The following is a 22,301-nucleotide window of genomic DNA, read 5'->3' on the forward strand; positions in this document are numbered from 1 at the left end:
GGGGAACTCCATGCCCAAGAGGGTTAAGGCAGTGCTGGAAAATAATGGTGGCCAAACAAAATATTGACACTTTGGGCCCAATTTGGACATTTTCACTTAGGAGTATACCCACTGTTGTTGCCAGCGGTTTAGACATTAATGGCTGTGTGTTGAGCTATTTTGAGGGGACAGCAAATTTACACTGTTATACAAGCTGTACACTCACTACTTTACATTGTAGCAAAGTGTCATTTCTTCAGTGTTGTCACATGAAAAGATATAATAAAATATTTTAAAAAAATGTGAGGGGTGTACTCACTTTGAGATACTGTAACATGGGGAAATATGCATATATTGCAGAGAAGTACTGCATATCCTTTAAGCGGACCAGCGAGCAGTGCTAAAACTGAACAGCCCTTAGCCCAGGTGTCACAGGGCAGAGACCTTCTTACATAATATATATGTTAAATATAGCAAGGGCTGAATTCAGCAGCATACGGCCTCTAAATAGCACCATAGGCTTGGATCAATTCAGAAGAAATGGTTTCCATTCAAACCAATGGTTCTATACCCAACTAGGTGGGTGATTCCAGAGCTCCGATACGTGGACAAAATGTGTGAGAAACCTGCCCTTCACATCCAAATAAGCTTGCTGGTCATCCCATTTCAAAATCAAGCACACAACCATGCAATCCATATTGACAACCATTTGCATACAGAGTCATTATAGACAACTGTGGCCATTGGTGAACCTCAATAAAGACATGATTTTTTCAGTATGGTATTGAGGAACCCACACAGAGTCTTGACCTCAGCCCTACCGAACTTCCATATAGACACTCAAAAATCTTGTGGAAAGTCTTCCCAGAACAGTGAAGGCTGTTATAGTCACAAACGACTAATATAGGTGTAATTTTCAGGTGTCTTAAAACGATTGGCCTCTTAGTATATCTTCAGCTACAACTTTACTGTAGAGCCAATTTTAATAAAGATCATGGTAGCACCCAACCTTTGGTCAAGTGTAGAGCCAATTTTAATAAAGATCATGGTAGCACCCAACCTTTGGTCAAGTGTAGAGCCAATTTTAATAAAGATCATGGGAGCACCCAACCTTTGGTCAAGTGTAGAGCCAATTTTAATAAAGATTGTGGTTGCACCCAACCTTCTCTTATGCTGTCTACTTTTGGTAAAGTCTATACTGCCAGTGTTGGTAACTTTACCATGGACGCATGCAAATAAATCTGCTGATCGGTCAATATTTCACCCAAACCTCATTAGGGTCAGATGTGTTTCAGCTCAACCTCCTTGTGTGTTGCCTCTAGCATTTTGGGAAATTGGCACAGAGCTGGCCCACCACACTGTATAGCAGACCATACAGTTGAATAAATCCCTGCGCTAACCTACTGCTGTAACCAATTACAGTGCACCCGGAAAATATTAGTGCTTAATTTTTTCCACATTTTGTTATGTTACAGCCTTTATTACAAAATGGAATAAATTCATTATTTTCCTCAAAATTCTACAAACAATAACCCATAATGACCACATGAAAGAAGTTTGTTTGAAATCTTTGCAAATTTATAAAAAAAAAAAAAAAATCCCATGTACAAAAGTATTTACAGCCTTTACTCAATACTTTGTTGAAGCACCTTTGGCACTAATTACAGCCTCAAGTCTTTGAATATGCTGTTACAAAAGGTGTTCAATCGGGTTCAAGTCTGGGCTCTGGCTGGGCCACTCAAGGACGTTCACAGGAGTTCTCCCATAGCCACTCCTTTGTTATCTTGGTTGTGTGCTTAGGGTCGCTGTTCTGTTGGAAGATGAACTTTCGTCCCTGTCTGAAGTCCAGAGAGCTCTAGAGCAGGTTTTCATCAAGGATGTCTCTGTACATTGCTGCATTCATCTTTCCCTCAATCCTGAATAGTCTCCTGGTTCCTGCTGCTGAAAAACACCCCCACAGCATGATGCTACCACCACCATGCTTCACTGTAGGGATGGTATTGACCAGGTGATGAGCGGTGCCTGGTTTCCTCCAGACATATCGCTTGCCATTCAGGCCAAAGTGTTCAATCTTTGGTTCATCAGACCAGAGAATTTTGTTTCTCAAGGTCTGAGAATCCTTCGGGTGCGTTTTGGCAAACTCCAGGCGGGCTGTCCTGTGCCTTTTACTGAGGTGTGGCTTCCGTCTGGCCACTCTACCATACAGGCCTGAGTACTGCAGAGATGGTTGCTCTTCTGGAAGATTCTCCTCGCTCCACAGAGAAACTTCTCCCATTTACAGATGATGGTGGCCACTGTGCTCATTGGGACCTTCAATGCTGCAGACATTTTTCTGTTCCCTTCCCCAGATTTGTGCCTCAATAAAATCCTGTCTCAGAGGTCTACAGACAATTGCTTGGACGTTATGGTTTGTGCTCTGACATGCACTTTTAACTGTGGGACCTTATATAGATAGGTGTGCCTTTCCAAATCATGTCCAATCAACTGAATTTACCACAGGTGGACTCCAATCAAGTTGTAGAAACATCTCAAGGATGATCAGTGGAAAAAGGATGCACCTGTGCTCAATTTTGAGTGTCATGGCAAAGACTGTGAATACTTATGTACATGGGATTTTTTATTTCACTTTTATTACATTTGCAAAGATTTCAAACAAACGTCTTTCACATTGTCATTATGAGGTAATGTTTGTAGAACTGTGAAGAAAATAATGAATTTAATAAATTTTGGAATAAGGCTGTAACATAACAAAATGTGGAAAAAGTGAAGCGTGGTGAATAGTTTCTGGATGCACTGTATGTTGCCAGGATCTACTCCCAATAGCCCTCCCCCAAAAATCCTTCACAATGTAGTATTTTTAACAACTGCAGAAGAAAAGCATAAAGCAGACCTGCATGGTGCTGTATTGTCCTTCCATTTTTCAAAAGTAGGCATCTTGCTTACCAAACAGACACTATGCCATTCTTATCTTTTCCAGAAAGAGGACTGCAGTTATTCATGTTCCAGATCCAGTCTAATGTTCATACACACAGAACAAGCTTGGAGAGACCTGAGTAAAACTGAATATGGAGGGTATGCATATGCAGTCTCTTAAATTTGTGAGCAGTGTCAACATACACATTTCATCCACTTTTCACACCCATTGACAATAAATATGTTATGATATGCACGATAAAAGTTTTAACCAATAAGATATTTCCTTAGCTTGCAATACTGTGTGTTGAATCCACAGAACTACCACCTGGCCAGAGCAGAAAGTATATATCTGCTGCCAACTGTCCACATGAGAATCAGCGAAGTCACCCACTTTGCACATCCGCCACAGTTATAACAGAAATATTGGTTTTCCAGCTTCTGTCCTAACACTGTAGCCCCATAATAAGCACCAGTGTACACATCCTTGCTCAGCTGCCTCCCGAAACTGGGACCTCTTGTCCTTTGTGGGAACTAAGATGGGACATAAGGGAGAACTTATGGGAAAACTGTTTCTCACACTGAGGACATGAATATGGAAGTTCACCGGCGTGGGCCTTTACATGTCTAACCATGGCTGATTTACTGGCGAAACCTCTCCCGCACTCTGAACAGGAAAACGGACGGGCGCCAGAGTGGACTCTCTCGTGCTTAACCAGGTCGGACTTGTTGGTAAAACCTTTATCGCACTCAGAGCAGGAATACGGGCGATGACCAGTGTGGAGTCTCTCGTGCCTAATCAAGGCTGAGCGATTTGCGAAATCTCTTCCACACTCGGAGCAAGCGTAGGGGCGATCGCCTGTGTGGACTCTCTGATGCTCCTTCAGATGCGATCTTCGTTTGAAGCCTCTCCCGCACTCAGAGCACAGATGCGGTTTGACGCCCGTGTGGCCTCTTTGATGTTGGACCAGATTGGCTCTGTGAGAAAAAGACTTCCCGCACTCTGGACAGGAGAATGGCCTCTCCCCCGTGTGACTCTTCTGGTGCCTTAAAAGGCCTGACTTTGAAAAAAAACATTTCCCACACTCTTCGCATGAGTAAGGCTTCTCTCCCGTGTGAGATCTCATGTGAGCAATAAGCTGTCCTCTTTGGATAAAACGCTTTCCGCATTCGGAACAGGAAAACGGCTTGTCCGGCCTGTGAGTTAGTTCATGGAGGTCGAGAACTGACTTCTGTCTAAAACACCTCCCGCACACGGTACAGGAATATGGCCGCTCTCCTGTGTGAACTCGTTTATGTATGGTAAGAGTCCTCCTCCAAGAAAAACACTTACCGCAGTCAGGACATGAATAGGACTTTATCCCCGTGTGAATTTTTTCATGCATGATTAGGTAGGACTTGCAAGAAAAACATTTCCCGCATTTTGAACATGAATGCGGTCTCTCCCTTGCGATAGACTTTTGGCCCAAATTACATCCTGTTCTTTCCACTAAACATTCAGCGCATGGGGAGGTTTCACACCCAGCATGAGCTGCCTGATTGGCCACATTGTGAGGGTGATCAGATGGCAGATTTACGCCATGAATTGCAGGATCAACCTTTACGATAATGTGACTTTTATCTGAGGAATCAAACGTGACATCATCCTCCTCTATCTCACCATCTGGAGAGATCATTTGATGGGATCTCATGTTATTTCTCTTGCGTCTTACATCTAAAAAGGAAAAAAAAAAATTGTAAGAACTAATTAAACTGCAGGAAATGGACAGTTGGATGCAGTTAAAGCGGTAGTAAAACCACTGTTTTTTTTTTTTTTTTTTTTAACCTGCAAGGTAAAGCCATAATGCGCTAGTAAGCATCGCATACTAGCACATTATGTGAAACTTACCTTAGAACCAAGCCCTTCCAGCGGCGAACTGTCACTGCTGACAAGGATATCTTCACCCGGTTTTACTTCCGGTTTGTGGACTCCGACTTTGTGAGTGGCCAGAGCTGCGATGACGTCGCCCATGCGGGAGCTGCCGTTTACAGCACAGGACTCTGAAGGGACGGCCTGGGTGGCCATTCCTTCAGAGCGCATGCGCCAGGTGATGTAAATGGCTGCATGTACAGTAAATATCTCCTAGACAGTGAGTGTTTAGGAGATATTTACAGTACTTATAGGTAGGCCTTCTTATAGGTTTACCTATAGGTACAAATTATGCATGGGAGTTTTCAGTCCACACATGTGGTGCTTCCACTACTGAGTGTTATTTACTTTTAAAAAGAGACCCTGTCACCAGCCTTGCAGGGAATAAGCACAAAAAAAATTTTTAATCTTAAATGCTTACCTGCATTTTTCCTTTCCATAAAGCCTTTTTTATTGACTTGCATTGTAGTTTCATACGTGCAAAAAAAAGAAGGAAGGACTATTCCAGGAGGCGTCAATTCTCTAGAACAGATCTCTCCCTCCTTGCTTGTTATTGCCCTCTCCTCTACTGGAATTGTCCAACTACTGTTTTTGCTAGCCCAGCTCCTCAACCCCTCCCATCACCTCCCTACACAGCCTTTAAAGCTGATTTCCAGCTACAGTAGACAGCCCTATGTTCCGGTTGTGGGACACAAAAATCTCATCGCATACCCGGAATAAAATGGAGCCGGGCTGAGCACTGCCCTGGTATTCATAGGCAGCTTTGTATTCTCTGAATAAGTAAAAAAACTTCCTCTGATTGGCTGGGGCATGGAGATTGTGACATCATCTGCCTGCCTCGCCACCTCACTGAATCAGGAAAAGCATTGAATACATTCAGAGAATACAAAGCTGCCTATAAATGGCTGACATGGTGCGGCATAGGAAGTTTGCATTCCACAGTCAGAACACGGTGCTTTTTATTGTATGTAGCTGAGGCTACATGCAGTTTTATACAGTGCACCCAGCAGACGCACCTGTCAGTGTTGGAAAGAGTTTGTTTGGGCCAAACAAACTAGTTAAAGCAGAACTTCAGCCCTAACGGGAAGTTCTGCTTTTCTGCTTCCTCCGACCCCCCGCCCCATGCCCCCCCTTTTAACTTTTGGACACCTAGGTGATCCGAGTGGAAGTTGCGCCCACCTCTGTGCATAGCCTCTTGGGACGGATGACAGGTCCCAGTAGGCTGTGGGACCGTTCACAGGGCGCAGTACGACTCGCATATGCAAAGTAGGGAGCAAGCTGCGACTCTGAGGGAGTCACAGCCTGCTCCCTATAGTAAGGATGGCAGCGCCAGGGACCCAAAGACCAACGAAGAACCAGCCCAAGTGAGGACAGCACTGGACCCCTGGACAGGTAAATGTCCTATTATTAAAAGTCAGCAGTTACAGCATTTGTAGCTGTTGACTTAATTTTTGTGTTTGAGGGGCACAATAGAAGAACCTCTTAAAGCGACAATAAAACTTGAGATCAGCTTAAGGCCCCTTTCACAGGATCGGACCGATCGGGTCCGCCTGTTCGTTTTTCAGGCAGACCCGTTCGGGCCACCCTTTGTCCTCTATGGGGAGGTGGATGTCGTTCGCCATCCGTCCAATGGGTCGGATTGGAAGAAAACAGACAGCCTGTTCATTTTCTTCCACTCTCCCCATAGAGAGGAGGACCGACAGGTCAGTCTCTGCACAGTGAGTGGAGACGGAGCTGTCATCCACCTGCGGCGATCCCCACTGAGCAAGCAGAGTCTGTCAAAATGTATCCGCCCTGTGTGAAAGGGGCGTTAAAGCCTATGTTTAGTAAACAAAAAAAGAAGAAAACTTTTAAAAATAATCAGCACAAGAGACATTATCTACTGTCAATGTGATATGTCCCTTGCACTGCTGTCTCTTGTTGAAATCTTCCCCCTTCAACCCCCCACCATTGTAATCTTCTGGTGCGGTGGGGGTTATTAGAGCCAATGTGCCGGTCATAGGCACACATCAAGAGTGACAACTAGGTCTGCCCTTTCCACCCCCCCTCCTCCTTTCATAGAAGCTGCACCATAGCTTCTATGAATAAAAAATGGTTTATGAATAGAGAAGGAGGACCTTTTATAAATCCACCCATCTTCTCATTCATAGATAATTTTTCATTCAATGGCAGGGGAGTTGGCATGGCAGCAATTGTCAGATCTCAGTTTTTACAAAGTAAATAAAGCTTAAAAAAAAGGGAGAGAATATAAAGAGTTTATGGGTAAGCCTGTTTAACCACTTCAATACTGGGCACTTTTACCCCCTTCCTGCCACGGCCAATTTTCAGCACTGTCACACTTTGAATGACAATTGCGCGGTCACACTACACTGTACCCATATGACATTTTTATCATTTTCTTTTTCACACAAATAGAGCTTTCTTTTGGTGGTATTTAATCACCTCCGGATTTTTTATTTTTTGCTAAACAAAAAAGACTGAGAATTAAAAAAAACAAAAAAAAAATATTTTTTCTTAGTTTCGGTTATAAAATTTTGCAAATAAGTAAATTTTTCTTCTTCACTGATAAGCTGCACTGATGGACATAGATAGGCGGCACTGATGATCAGTGCCCTGATTATCAGGGTAAAAGTCCCGTCACAATTCCCGATTACCGGCTCTCATCTCCTTATGCAGTGACAGCGTGAGGATAGGAAATGACGATAACTGGCAAGTGTGTTTACATGTGATCAGGCACAGCTGATCACATGGTAAAGGGCCGCTGAGATTGGCCCTTTATGCCGAGCAGCGGTCACAGAGCACGCTGGCTGCGCGCCCTAGAAGGCGCATGGGGGTGTGGTTCTTGGAGGACGTCCATAGATGCCATCCGGGAACAAGACAACGGCCCTGTAGCCGTCTTTTGGCTATAGTGCGGTTGGGAAGCAGTTGATTATAGCATTTTACCGAAAAATTGTTCCACCCTTCAAAATGTAGGTATTGATTGTCGCTGTCCTTGTTATATCAACACTAAACTTTTATACCTCTAATGCGACTTTGTCGGCAACCACACAGAAAAAGAAAAATGTTTATCGTTTTCTGTGTGGTTGCTGACAAAGTGCTAATTGTTAATTATAACATTTTAAAGCACATTTTCAATGAGAAAAAAAAAAAACAAGCCTTTACAAATAACAAACATGCCATAATTACCTCCTCTGTGTGGTTTTGCACAGAGCAGCCCCAATCCTCCTCTTCTCGGGTCCCTCTTTGCTGCTCCTAGTCCCTCCCTCCTTTGAGTGCACCTCAGCCAGCAGCTTGCTACAGGGGGTCACCCAAGCCAAGACAGAGCTCCATGTATGCATTCAGACACGGAGCCCCGACTTGCCCTCACCCCTGATTGTATGACTGACTTTGACAGCCACAGGAGCCAATAGCGCGGCTGCTCTGTCTCAGCCAATCAGGAGGAGTGTACTGGATGGCTGAGGAGATCGTGGACATCGCTGGAGAGAGAAGGAGCTCAAGTTTGGGGGGTGCTGGGGAGGCTGCTACACACAAAAGGTTTTTTATCTTAATGCATAGAATGCATTAAGATAAAAAAAACCTTCTGCCTTTACAAGTCCTTTAAGCACCTACCTAAACACGAGTCATGTGACACTCAGGATTCACGTTCTTCCTTCTTTTTGCTTCACTAGTGGAAGGGTCTCATCTGCAGCATCCATGTTGCCACCTGATGTGAACATTGCCCATTGGCTGTTGGAAGGGCCCATCACCGGGTCCTGCAGAATTTAGCAGTCACACAAGGGTTGGACAGAAGACTGGTCAGTCGTGCTGGTGCATATAATAGAATAAAAATACATAAATACAGCGCTCACAACACACAGACCCATCATATGTGAAAACAACATTATTTTCACATATGATGGGTCTGTGTTTGTGAGCGCTGTATTTATGTATCTCTATTGTGTCCAAGTGTTTAGCACTTTGTGTATAGCAGCTTCATTCACTCTACATTGCCTATATATTTTTTTCACCATCAGCACAAGTTTATATATTTAGATTATATATATATCTTTTCACTGGGCACATACTGTCTCCCCATTACTGTCTACTGACAGAGGAGGGGGGAGAAGAAGAGATTGTTGTAGTGACTGAACAAGGAGAATCTGGGACTCTTCTCTGGATTGAGAGTGTTTTCGCACCCGAGGGACGCAACGCGTTTGGCATCAAAGTAGCTTTTCTGAGTTTAGTGTATTACTCACCTATGGTGATATATGGAGAAATTTCCTCCTCTTCCTCCTTTTGAATTACTTGTGGTTCCTCCTCTTCATGTTTGACCTCTGTCTGAGTGGCTCTGGTGTCTGTGAATAAAGAGGAGAGTGAAGCCCCCTGTACTGAGATGTATCAAAACAAGAAGCACGCACACACCGTTTCAGGCAGCAATCAGGTGCATCCAGCTCCAGGTGCAAACCCCGGTTTACCACCTTCTGTAGTATGAAGAGGAAGAGGAAATGGTTGCACACCAGAGCTAAGATGATACTTGCTGAATAAAGTCTTTATTGTCATAAGCCAGACAATCATGCAGAGTTACAGTTGAAGCGTTTCACACAAGTGTAATTACTCACCTATGGTGATATATGGAGAAATTTCCTCCTCTTCCTCCTTTTGAATTACTTGTGGTTCCTCCTCTTCATGATTGTCTGGCTTATGACAATAAAGACTTTATTCAGCAAGTATCCTCTTAGCTCTGGTGCGCTACCATTTCTTCTTCCTCTTCATACTGAGATGTATGAGAGACCCCAGAGAGTGTGTGTGTGTGTGTGGGGGGGGAGACTGGTCATGTCTCTTGGCTGGTAATACACAATGACATGATGTATAGATGGAGTCTAATAGAATCTGATGTCTCCTGACTCCCCCACTGGGCACATACTGTCTCCCCATTACTGTCTACTGACAGAGGAGGGGGGAGAAGAAGAGATTGTTGTAGTGACTGAATAAAGAGAATCTGGGACTCTTCTCTGGATGCAGACAGTATTCACACCTGAGGGACGCAACGCATTTGGCGCCAAAGTAGCTTTTCTGAATTTAGTGTTTATTACTCACCTATGCCAGTCTCTAGAGGTATGTCATCTTTCTCAATTTTGATTTGCAGAATTTTCCCCTCTTCATCTTTGACATCTCCCTCAGTGGCTCTGGTGTCTCCAAGGTCTGAATAAAGATGATTGAAGAAGAATAAAGCAACCTATACTGGAGATATATTTTAACTAAATTAAAAGAGGCTGGACTGATGTATGCACCCCTGTCAATGTTAAATGTTTTGTCTCAACCCTGTAACTGCCACCTTTGCAGGATAGCTTTGTCTGTTATAGAAAATATAAAACAAAAACAAAAACCTCCAACAAACAAACAGTCTGGCAGGATCAGCAGGCAAAAATAAGTAAGAAAAATGCCTAAAAAAGAAAACAAATGCTACCAACACTTTTGAGGATTGTAAGCTGCAATATAGTACATTTTGTTTTTGGGTTTGGATATGCTTGAAGCCCCCTGTACTGAGATGTATGAGAGACCCCAGAGAGTGTGTGTGGGGGGAGACTGGTCACGTCTCTTGGCTGGTAACACACAATGACATGATGTGAGGAGGAGAGCCGGAGTCTAATAGAGGCTGATGGCTCCTGACTCCCCCACTGGGCACATACTGTCTCCTCATTACTGTCTACTGACAGAGGAGGGGGGAGGAGAAGAAGAGATTCTTTTAGTGACTGGACAAGGAGAATCTGGGACTCTTTTCTGGACTGTGACTGCATTCACACCCAAGGGACGCAACACATTTGGTGCCAAAGTAGCTCATGTACCTTTTTTGGCATTGAGCCAAGCGAGTTTTTGCATTTTTTTTTTGGGAGTGGCATTTAAAAATAATGTCACCGCAAGCTCATTTCTGATACATTTAGGTGTGAATGCACTCTTAGCTTTTATTACTCACCTGTACTGATCTCTGGAGAAAATTCCTCCTTACATAGGTCATCATCCCTTACAGACGGTTCTCCTACTTCCTCTTTAACTTCAACTTTAATAGTAAATAGGTTTTTACCCTGAAAAACACAGAACACAAACAGCAGATTGCATAATCCTAAAATGACCAGACAATACAGATAATAAAGAGTAGACTGTTGAGTGTCAATCACATTTACCTGATCCTCCTGAGGGATCTCTTGATGTTCCTGTGTGGAGTCCCGGGAATACAGAGGACGGGGACATCTCTCTGGGGGATTTCTCTTACTGGATCCATCTGTAGGAAAAAACACACACTGACTGAATACATTGTTTCTATGTCTTTCTGTCAGAGAATGTGGGTATCTTTGTGCAACCCCAATACCAGTAGGGGCTGGTGCTCAAAATTTTTTTTCAGGGGGGGGGGGGGCACAAACAAACTGAAAAAAAAAAAAAAAAAAAAAAAAAAATCATCAATTGCATCCACTGTGCCCATCAAAAGTTGCCACTGTGACCCCCCCCCCCCCCCCGCCGTCTGCCCGGCACTTACCCTGTCTTGGTTGCAGGTCAGGCAGCGGGTGACGGCGGCGAGCTGTGGAACCTCGCAGCGGGTCAGACAGCAACTCCTGTGTCCTCCATGCATCTCCTACCCTCCTCCTGCTAGGCCGCTCAGTGTTGGAAAAGCGAATAATAATTCACTTTTCTAACACACCTGGGTGGACTGAGCACAATGCTTTGTGCTCCGAGTTCACCTTTTTCGAAGCCTATTAGAGCCTCTTGCTCGAATCAGGTACTTCAAAAAAAACACCCCCGCCGCTGTAATTCAGGTGCCTCAATGTCCAAAAAGGGGCCGGACGCCTGAATAGGGGGTGACAGCGGCGGCCATGGATAGATTCATGCATGAATCTATCCATTAGTCATAGGGGGGAGGCTGGAGAGAAGGGGCGGCACCCGTGCACCCTTAATGGACGCACCACCACTGCTCAATACTCTTCTCTCCTTTACAAGAAATTAAAGTCTCCTCCTACCCGGTGAAGTGAGGGGTGGCCGGTTCTCCATCATGGCGTCCTTGTAGAGATCCTTGTTGTCTTCAAACTCCTTCACCTCCTCCTCTGATGAGAAGCAGACAGTGACATCCTGGAACAAACAATAAAACGGTCACCATCCAAACACATCCCTCGTCTGTTATGGATAATGTCCCAGAATTCCCAGGACTGCTCACCTCTCCCGTCAGCAGCTCAGTGATCTTACATGTGACATCTAGAATCTTCCTATTGTTGTTTTTGTCAGTTATCAGAGCATGAGGAGAAATCATGTGTCTGGTTGTTGTATGGTCAACAGATGTCTTCTTCACCACTATGTAATCCTATATGTGATAAAAACATATTACTAAAAATATTACTCAACTCACGACAAAGTTTTGGAACTCTTATTTTAATCAAATAATTAATCACATCTCTCTAGTTAGATATGCGTTTTATACATAGAGATAAAAGTGATGTCATGTGACCTCCCAGAATCCTCCTTACCTCTCCGGTCAGGTCTGTGTTTTATTATTAGGGATAAGAGGGATGTCATGTGACCTCCCAGAATCCTCACCTCTCCGGTAAGAAGGTAGATGATCTCCAGAGTGAAGTTTAATATCTTCTCCGTCATCATCCTCTCCTCATCCATGGTCTGTGGATCAGTCATGGCTGCAGTACTGGACTCTGGTTATAAAGCAATATATATGTAATAAATAGGGGGTCATGGTTGGTCGGTAATAGTCCTCCATACATTGCAAGCAAAGTAAAATAGTCATGCTTGTGACTCTCGCAATGCCACATGGGACTTGTGGTTCCATAACAGCTGGACGGCCAAAGTTTGCCTACCCCTGCTTTAGAGCTAGAACAATGATAACATTTTCCAAAAGGTATCTTGACACTCTTAAACACCAAACACGGGAATATAATTAAAACACTGCCATGAAATCTCAGCTATGGAAATTGGTGACAGAACACGCTGTACTGAAGACCTCAGTGGCTACAAATGGTAGGTAGGTCTGGCCTAAACCCAACACAAACCATGATCTTGTCTACTAACATCAGTATTGAGCTTCACCAAAGCCCAAACCTGGGAACCTTTAGAAAATAGAGAGCCCAAGATGCCTGGGGGTCCTGCAGTGACATGTGATACTCTAAACCGGGGTTTTTCAACCAAGTTTCCATGGAACCCCAGAGTTTCTAAGGGTTCCTTGAGCAATGTGCAATTTCTGCCTCTCAGATAAGTTCCCACTGACACCACTGATCCCTTTAGCCATCTATAAGGGGGTAATTCATCCCAATGACCACAAGTGTAAGGAGCATTCTTCTCACTGACCGCCACACTAATGCAGGGGTCTCCAAACTTAAACTAAACAAAGGGCCAGTTGACTGTTCTTCAAACTTTAGGGGGGCCAAACTGTGGCCATTGTGTGTAGAAAATGTCCCAGCAACAGTGGGAGTTAACAATGCCCCATCTTTTGTCTCAGTAAGAAAAACTTAGTCTCATCGCTGGTGTAATTGGGAGGAATTGTGCCCCATCATTGGTGTCATTGGGAGGAGCTGTGCCCTATTGGGATCATTGCCAGGAATTGTGTCCCAATGTTGGTGTCATTGGGAGGAACTGTGCCACGCCATTGGTGTCGTTGGTAGGAAGTGAGTCCCATTGTTGGCATCATTGGATAAAATAATGCCCCAAGGGCCAGATAAAAGCAAGCAAAGGGCCAAATCTGGCCCCTGGGCCAGTGTGTGGAGATCATTGCTCTAATGTATCATGAGTTGTAGATAGTTTTTTAGCAAGTGTTCCTTTGCTGCCAGCCTTTCAACCTTTTTACCCCAGAGGATTTCTTGAAATCATTTTCAGGTTTCAGGGGAATCCCTAGGGGTATTGGACTATTGGTGGTCATTGGAAAAATCCCTCTTGCATTGGTGGTGGCAAGTGGGAAGAATGCCTCCCTACAGGAATGGCCATTCTGACACCCTTGCAGTATTGTCACTGGCTCTGCCAAGTACTAAGCAGGCACCATCAGATGGGATTTCAGTTAGACCCAGCTCAAGAAACCCCTAGCCTGGAAGAACCCTAGGGTTCCACGGAACCTTGGTTGAGTCTAAACAAACTGACGTGACAGTATGTAGGCAAAAGAATGGCATCCTATTCTGACATAAAAGGGGCAGCAATACTATACAAACCCACATATACTAAAATAAGCCAGCAGCAATTGGGCAATTGTTACAATACACTGGCAATAAACAGGCAATTGTGGCAATGCATGGGCAACAAATGGGCAATTGTGAAGTGATAATGGGGGGTGCTGTGACTACTAATTAGAAATATTCCTACATATATCAATTTGTGAACAGATGCCAAATTACATACGGTAACTAAAATATACAGCAATGTAACTATGCAAAACACTGAGTATTATAAATAAAAAAAGTCCATATTCATCTGTGATTGTTCAAAAAAATTGAAACGTGGTTGGTAAATCAATGTGCAGATATCCTCCACCACATGCAAACATCAAAAACCCAAAGTGCTCTTGTAAAATATCTGCTCACCAAACAGCCATGACCTCTTTACCCAAAAAGAAGGTTAGAATGCGCTTGTGCTGCTACCTTGCAGCTTGGTGTGGTATCTCAGACAGTCCAACGCTATGTTCTCCTAAAATAGCGTAATATTGCTTGGTTTATTAACCACTTCAGCCCCGGACCATTATGCTGCCTAAGGACCAGAGGACTTTTTCCAATTTGGCACTGCGTCGCTAATGGTGCGGTCATGCAATGCTGTACCCAAACAAAATTTGCGTCCTTTTCTTCCCACAAATAGAGCTTTCTTTTGATGGTATTTGATCACCTCTGCCGTTTTTATTTTTTGCGCTATAAAAACGGAAAAAGACCGAAAATTTTGAAAAAAAAAAAAAGATATTTTCTACTGTTTGTTATAAAAAAAATCCAATAAACTCAATTTTAGTCATACATTTAGGCCAAAATGTATTCGGCCACATGTCTTCGGTAAAAAAAAAGTCAATAAGCGTATATTTATTGGTTTGCGCAAAAGTTATAGCGTCTACAAACTAGGGTACATTTTCTGGAATTTACACAGCTTTTCGTTTATGACTGCCTATGTCATTTCTTGAGGTGCTAAAATGGCAGGGCAGTACAAAACCCGCCAAATGACCCCATTTTGGAAAGTAGACACCCCAAGGAAATTGCTGAGAGGCATGTTGAACCCATTGAATATTTATTTTTTTTGTCCCAAGTGATTGAATAATGACAAAAAAAAAAAATTTTACAAAAAGTTGTCACTAAATGATATATTGCTCACACAGGCCATGGGCCTATGTGGAATTGCACCCCAAAATACATTCAGCTGCTTCTCCTGAGTATGGGGATACCACATGTGTGGGACTTTTTGGGAGCCTAGCCGCGTACGGGGCCTCGAAAACCAATCACCGCCTTCAGGATTTCTAAGGGCGTAAATTTTTGATTTCACTCCTCACTACCTATCACAGTTTTGAAGGCCATAAAATGCCCAGATGGCACAAACCCCCCCCAAATGACCCCATTTTGGAAAGTAGACACCCCAAGCTATTTGCTGAGAGGCATGTTGAGTCCATGGAATATTTTATATTTTGACACAAGTTGCGGGAAAGTGACAATTTTTTTTTTTTTTGCACAAAGTTGTCACTAAATGATATATTGCTCACACAGGCCATGGGCATATGTGGAATTGCACCCCAAAATACATTTAGCTGCTTCTCCTGAGTACGAGGATACCACATGTGTGGGACTTTTTGGGAGCCTAGCCGCGTACGGGACCCCGAAAACCAATCACCGCCTTCAGCATTTCTAAGGGTGTAAATTTTTGATTTCACTCTTCACTGCCTATCATAGTTTCGGAGGCCATGGAATGCCCAGGTGGCACAAACCCCCCCAAATGACCCCATTTTGGAAAGTAGACACCCCAAGCTATTTGCTGAGAGGCATGGTGAGTATTTTGCAGCTCTCACTTGTTTTTGAAAATGAAGAAAGACAAGAAAAAAAATTTTTTTTTTTCTTTTTTCAATTTTCAAAACTTTGTGACAAAAAGTGAGGTCTGCAAAATACTCACTATACCTCTCAGCAAATAGCTTGGGGTGTCTACTTTCCAAAATGGGGTCATTTGGGGGGGGGGGGGGGGTTTGTGCCACCTGGGCATTCCATGGCCTCCGAAACTGTGATAGGCAGTGAAGAGTGAAATCAAAAATTTACGCCCTTAGAAAGCCTGAAGGCGGGGCTTGGTTTTCAGGGTCCCGTGCGCGGCTAGGCTCCCAAAAAGTCTCACACATGTGGTATCCCCGTACTCAGGAGAAGCAACAGAATGTATTTTGGGGTGTAATTTCACATATTCCCATGGCATGTTTGAGCAATATATCATTTAGTGACAACTTTGTGCAAAAAAAAAAAAAAAAAATTGTCTCTTTCCCGCAACTTGTGTAACAATATAAAATATTCCATGGACTCGACATGACTCAGCAAATAGCTTGGGGTGTCTACTTTCCAAAATGGGGTCATTTGGGGGGGTTTTGAACTGTCCTGGCATTTTATGCACAACATTTAGAAGCTTATGTCACACATCACCCACTCTTCTAACCACTTGAAGACAAAGCCCTTTCTGACACTTTTTGTTTACATGAAAAAATTATTTTTTTTTGCAAGAAAATTACTTTGAACCCCCAAACATTATATATTTTTTTTAAAGCAAATGCCCTACAGAATAAAATGGTGGGTGTTTCATTTTTTTTTCACACAGTATTTGCGCAGCGATTTTTCAAACGCATTTTTTGGGGAAAAAACACACTTTTTTAAATTTTAATGCACTAAAACACACTATATTGCCCAAATGTTTGATGAATTAAAAAAGATGATCTGAGGCCGAGTACATTGATACCAAACATGACATGCTTTAAAATTGCGCACAAACGTGCAGTGTCGACAAACTAAATACATTTTTAAAAGCCTTTAAAAGCCTTTACAGGTTACCACTTTAGATTTACAGAGGAGGTCTACTGCTAAAATTACTGCCCTCGATCTGACCTTCGCGGTGATACCTCACATGCATGGTGCAATTGCTGTTTACATTTGACACCAGACCGACGCTTGCGTTCGCTTTTGCGCGAGAGCAGGGGGGGACAGGGGTGCTTTTTTTTTTTTTCTTTATTATTTTTTTGCTTTTTTATCTTATTTTTAAACTGTTCCTTTCATTTTTTTTTTTTATTAATCATTTTTATTGTTATCTCAGGGAATGTAAATATCCCCTATGATAGCAATAGGTAGTGACAGGTACTCTTTTTTGAAAAAATTGGGGTCTATTAGACCCTAGATCTCTCCTCTGCCCTCAAAGCATTTGACCACACTAAGATCGGTGTGATAAAATGCTTTCCCAATTTCCCAATGGTGCTGTTTACATCCGGCGAAATCTAAGTCATGAAAAGCTCGTAGCTTCCGGTTTCTTAGGCCATAGAGATGTTTGGAGCCACTCTGGTCTCTGATCAGCTCTATGGTCAGCTGGCTGAAACACCAGCTGCATTCTCAGGTTCCCTGTTGAGACAGGAGAGCCAGAGAAAAACACGGAAGACGGTGGGGGGGGGGGGGGGGGGATTCCCTCCCACTGCTTGTAAAAGCAGTCTAGAGGCTAATTAGCCGCTAGGATTGCTTTTACATGAAAGCCGACTGCTGGCTGAAAAGAATGATACCAAGATGATACCTAAACCTGCAGGCATCATTCTGGTATAACCACTCAAAGTCGTGAATGGCGTACCTGAAGACAAAAAAATGGTTAACAATAAAACACAGTAAACGGTAAAGTATAAAAAAATTGCATACCTGAAAAGCAAACGTGATAAAACATAATAACAATAAAACATTGCAGAATAGAATACAGTAAAAAAGAGCAGAACAATAGAGAGAGAATAGAACGAGAGAGAACAATAAAATGACAACTATTTTTATTTATTTCATATATTTTTTTTTTTTTTACACTTTTTTTTGTAACTAACTTTTATAACTGTAACCGGTTCCAGGTTCGGGTCTCTCAAAATGCAATGGCATCTTGGGAGACCCTGTGAAAGTGTGCCTAGTCTGTGCAATGCTGTACCCTACGCTAATACTCAACTAGTGTATGGTAGCGTTCAAAACATTCACCAATGCAAAGACCAGGATTGTCAGGACAGGAGGGACAATAATAGCGGGTGTCACGCCTATATCCGCGCTTGCTGCAGACACATCTTTTTTGGGAGGGTTCGTTGGGTAGGGGTACTCGGGAGGACATAAAGAAAATGCCTCTCATGCAGCTGACTGCATTTGGTTGGGGATGTGAATGGGGGAATTACAGGTGCTGCAGAAGTGGTGGGTTGGCTTGGCGAATGCAGCAGGAAGGGCATGATGGGCACGACGGGCCTGTGTTTGTCTTCTTTTTGGTGGCAGCGGGACACTACTTGTGCTTGCCACCTCACCAGCTTGAACTGCACTTATGGGACTCGCCACGTCACCAAGTGTTAGTGCAGTGCTGGTTTGACTACGACCGGGGTGTACTAGGCCGCTGGTGCTTGCCAGTTTACCAAAACGCTACCAAAAAACTGTTAGCGATCGCAGGGATCAGGCCTGACTCTGCGAACGCTGCAGTTATGCGTTTAGTGTTTTGTAAGTGACAGTGATCGATCGATACTGCACTTGGGTGGGCTGGGCTGGGCCGGGCGGAGGGGCAAAACGCAGGTGCTAGCAGGTATCTGGGCTGATTCCGCTAACACTGCGTTTTTGGGAACCCTAAACTGCAGGGGACGCTAGTATAGATCTGATCGGATCAGATATTGATCCGATCAGATACTATACCACTAAGGGAGGTGTACGTGCGTGCTTGGGTGTTAGCGGTACTGGCGCTAACCTGACGCTGCCTGGGGCTGGTGCTTGCCAGTTCACCAAAAAAACTGTTAGCGGTCGCAGGGATCAGGCCTGACTCTGCGAACGCTGCATTTATGTGTTTAGTGTTTTGTAAGTGACAGTGATCGATCAATACTGCACTTGGGTGGGCTGGGCTGGGCCGGCGGAGGGGCAAAACACAGGTGCTAGCAGGTATCTGGGCTGATCCCGCTAACGCTGCGTTTTTGGGAACCCTAAACTGCTGGGGACGCTAGTATAGATCTGATCGGATCAGATATTGATGCGTTCAGATACTATACCACTAAGGGAGGCATATGCTGTGTGCGTGGGTGTTAGCGGTACTGGTGCTAATCTGACGCTGCCTGGAGCGACGCATATCACCGCCGGGCGATCAGGGGGCTAAACCTTTATTCGGTAATAAACGGCGGGTGCCCTGACACTATAAAACATAAACGAACTAACCAGCGTCACCCGTAACGGTTATACGGTGATCAGTGGTGAAAGGGTTAACTAGGGGGCAATCAAGGGGTTAAAACATTTATTAGGTAGTATATGGGGGTCCCTGACGCTATAAAACACTGACGGCGAACCTAAATATTTACGTCCCTAACTAGCGTCACCAGTGACACTAATACAGCGATCAGAAAAATGATCACTTAGCGACACTGGCGACGGGGTGATCAAGGGGTTAAAACTTTATTAGGGGGGGTTAGGGGGGTACCCTAGACCTAAAGGGGGCTAACTCTAACTGACCTAACACAGTAACTGTCACAAACTGACACCATGCAGTAATCAAAAAAAAAAAAACTGCTTGGTGTCAGTGTGACGGGGGTGATTAGGGGGTGATCGTGGGGGAAAGGGGGGTGTAATGTGTGCCTGGCATGTTCTACTGTGTGTGTGTGTGTGTTTGGTGCACTCACAGTGAAGTCTTCTCTCCTTGGCGCTGGAACGGAAACTGCCGAGCCGAGGAGAGATGACATCACATCCCCTGCCTCTGTGTACTACACAGAGGCAGGGGAAAAATCTAATTGGCTGGGAGCGATCGCGAGGGGGGGGGGCACGATCGGATGGCCTCCCCCTCATCACTGAACGCTCCCAGACCAAAGGCGACCGCCGCTGGCACCAGGGGGGGGTCCGATCGGACCCCCCACCCGCGGGAAGGCAAGGACGTATATGTATGTCCTTTTGCCTGCCCGTGCCGCTCTGTGGACGTATATCGTCGTGCGGTGGTCGTCAAGTGGTTAAAACAACAAATGGTAAAAACAAAATGCCTGCCTACATTGCTAAGTGCCTGTGTCCCGGTACTGGAGGATAGTGCGTATGTGGTCGGATGGAGCCGTGCTATTATCCAGTGCCGGGACACAGGCACTTAGCAATGTAAGCAGACATTTTGTTTTTACCATTTGTTGTTTTAACCACTTCCCGACCAGCCGCTGCAGTTTTACTGCGGCAGAATTGCACGGGTGGGCGAAGAGACTTTATGTTACGTCAGATTAGGGCCAGTAGCGCTAACACCCACACACGCACCATACCTTAGTAGTATAGTGTCTGAACGGATCAATATCTGATCTGATCAGATCTATACTAGCTTCCCCAGTAGTTTAGGGTTCCCAAAAACACAGTGTTAGCGGGATCAGCCCAAATACCTGCTAGCACCTGCGTTTAGCCCCTCTGCCCAGCCCAGCCCACCCAAGTGCAGTATCGATCAACCACTGTCACTTACAAAACACTAAACACATAACTGCAGCATTCGCAGAGTCAGGCCTGATCCCTGTGAACGCTAACAGTTTTTTGGTAGCATTGGAAGCAGTCGCTGACAGTCAGGTGCTCTTTTCTTCCTGTGAGTCTCACTACTGTACCAGTTAATGTAGAGGCCAAAATGTCAAATCAAAAGGTATACTAGTGAAGAGGCCCACACGTTTCTGAGCATGACAGATAGTGAAGAGGAAGTCACTCATCTGTCAGATTCAGGCTTAGAATACGATCCTGTAGACAGCAGCGGCACCCTGACAGATAGCTCAGAAGACAGAGCAGTGGTCCCTGCCAAGGTCAGGCGTACCCAACCCCGTTCAGCTGTTGAGGTGCAAGAAGCGCAGAGCTTTCGTATGGAGCAGAGAGCCAGTACTAATGCCGCTCATCCTTCCGGTGAACTGGCAAGCACCAGAGGCCTAGTACACCCTGGTCGTACATCCAGCACTGCAGTATCACATGGTGACGTGGCGAGTCCCATAAGTGCAGTTCAAGCTGGTGAGGTGGCAAGCACAAGTAGTGTCCCGCTGCCACCAAGAAGACAAAGACAGGCCCGTCGAGCCCATAGTGTCCTTCCTGCTGCATTTGCTAATCCGAAATTGGGAGCCCACCACTTCTGCAGCACCCGAACTTCCCCATTCACTGGCCAACCCGGAATTTAGGTGGAAACAGTTGATTTTACGTCACTTGATTTTTATTCGCTGTTTTTCATGGAAGATCTCTATAGATCTTTTGTGGACCAAAGCAATTTGTTTGCTGGTCAATTCATCGCCGCTAATCCCCAGTTGACCCTTGACAGAGATTGGAGACTTATTACGGTCTCCAAATTTAAGACCTTCCTGGGCCTATCCCTCCTCATGGGCATAACTAAAAAGAGATGCGGTCATATTGGTCCACTGACCCAATTTAACATTGAACACTGACCCGTGTTCTCTGCCTCCATGAACAGGACACGATACGAGCATGCATACGATACGATCATGCATTTCAATGACAATGAACTCTGTCGTCCTCGGGTGACCCTGAATACGATCGGCTCTACAAAATTCGGCCCCTCGTAAACCACTTCAACCAGCAGTTTGCAGCCTTGTTTACTGCCAATCAAGTTGTCTGCGTTGATGAGTCCCTGATTAAGTTTTCTGGCCGCTTGGCATTCAAACAGTATCTTCCCAGCAAGCGTGCCAGATATGGGGTCAAGATGTATAAGCTCTGTGACAGTGCCACAGGCTATATATATAGTTTTATGGTTTACGAGGGAAGAGATTAAGGCTGAAACAACTAATTGATTAATCGACAACTAATCGATTATGAAATTAATCGATTACTGTTTTCAGTGTTAACCATTTGCTTAGCAGGTACGCCGTTCAGCTGCAGCACGGGTTTATTTATTCTGACAGCAACAGTGTTTGCTCCCATGATACGTAAAGCTGTAACTCCAACGCTGTAGGAGGCGATTTTACCACCACAGTTAAAAAAAAAAAAAAAAAAGAGCATATATGCCGAAGCATGGAGGCAGAGGTGGAGGAGCGATTTGCTCCTAACATTAGGGGCGGATTGCCCCCATGCTTCGGCGTATATTTTTTTAGGCACAGATTGCGGTAAAAAATCAAGTTGTTTTATTGAGTTAATGTTTTATTGTTACCATTGTTTGCTTTTCATATACGGTATTCAGCTGCAGCGCTGATTTATTTATCTTGACAGCAACAGCATTTGCTCTCATGATACGAAAATCAGCGACTCCAGCGCTGTAGGAGGTGATTTCACCACCACAGTTAAAAAAAAAAAAAAATGGTGCATGTATGCCCATCATTAGAAGTGGGTGGATGAAGGGCGGTATTCTAATGGTGGGCATA

The 22,301-nt window shown here is 44.4% G+C and overlaps 1 protein-coding gene across 2 annotated transcripts in view; it reads right to left on the reverse strand.

The window, feature by feature from the left end:
• Window positions 1-1,555: 1,555 nt before the first annotated feature.
• LOC141106512 (uncharacterized) overlaps window positions 1,556-22,301 on the reverse strand; it is a 58,255-nt gene continuing 37,509 nt past the window's right edge. Inside the window, exons 2-9 of one of the 2 annotated variants that reach the window (XM_073597332.1) lie at window positions 12,362-12,471; window positions 11,985-12,128; window positions 11,791-11,899; window positions 10,963-11,060; window positions 10,755-10,863; window positions 9,878-9,982; window positions 9,037-9,135; window positions 1,556-4,606 (exon numbers count right to left, since the gene is read on the reverse strand). In XM_073597332.1, coding sequence (XP_073453433.1) covers window positions 3,384-4,606; window positions 9,037-9,135; window positions 9,878-9,982; window positions 10,755-10,863; window positions 10,963-11,060; window positions 11,791-11,899; window positions 11,985-12,128; window positions 12,362-12,454 — 1,980 coding nt within the window. In that variant the 5' untranslated portion in view covers window positions 12,455-12,471 and the 3' untranslated portion in view covers window positions 1,556-3,383. The remainder of the gene's footprint in view (window positions 4,607-9,036; window positions 9,136-9,877; window positions 9,983-10,754; window positions 10,864-10,962; window positions 11,061-11,790; window positions 11,900-11,984; window positions 12,129-12,361; window positions 12,472-22,301) is intronic. The other variant, XM_073597333.1, reaches the window with a different exon arrangement.

The sequence above is a fragment of the Aquarana catesbeiana genome, linkage group LG08 (genome assembly GCF_042186555.1).
Source record: "Aquarana catesbeiana isolate 2022-GZ linkage group LG08, ASM4218655v1, whole genome shotgun sequence".
Classification (NCBI taxonomy): domain Eukaryota; kingdom Metazoa; phylum Chordata; class Amphibia; order Anura; family Ranidae; genus Aquarana; species Aquarana catesbeiana.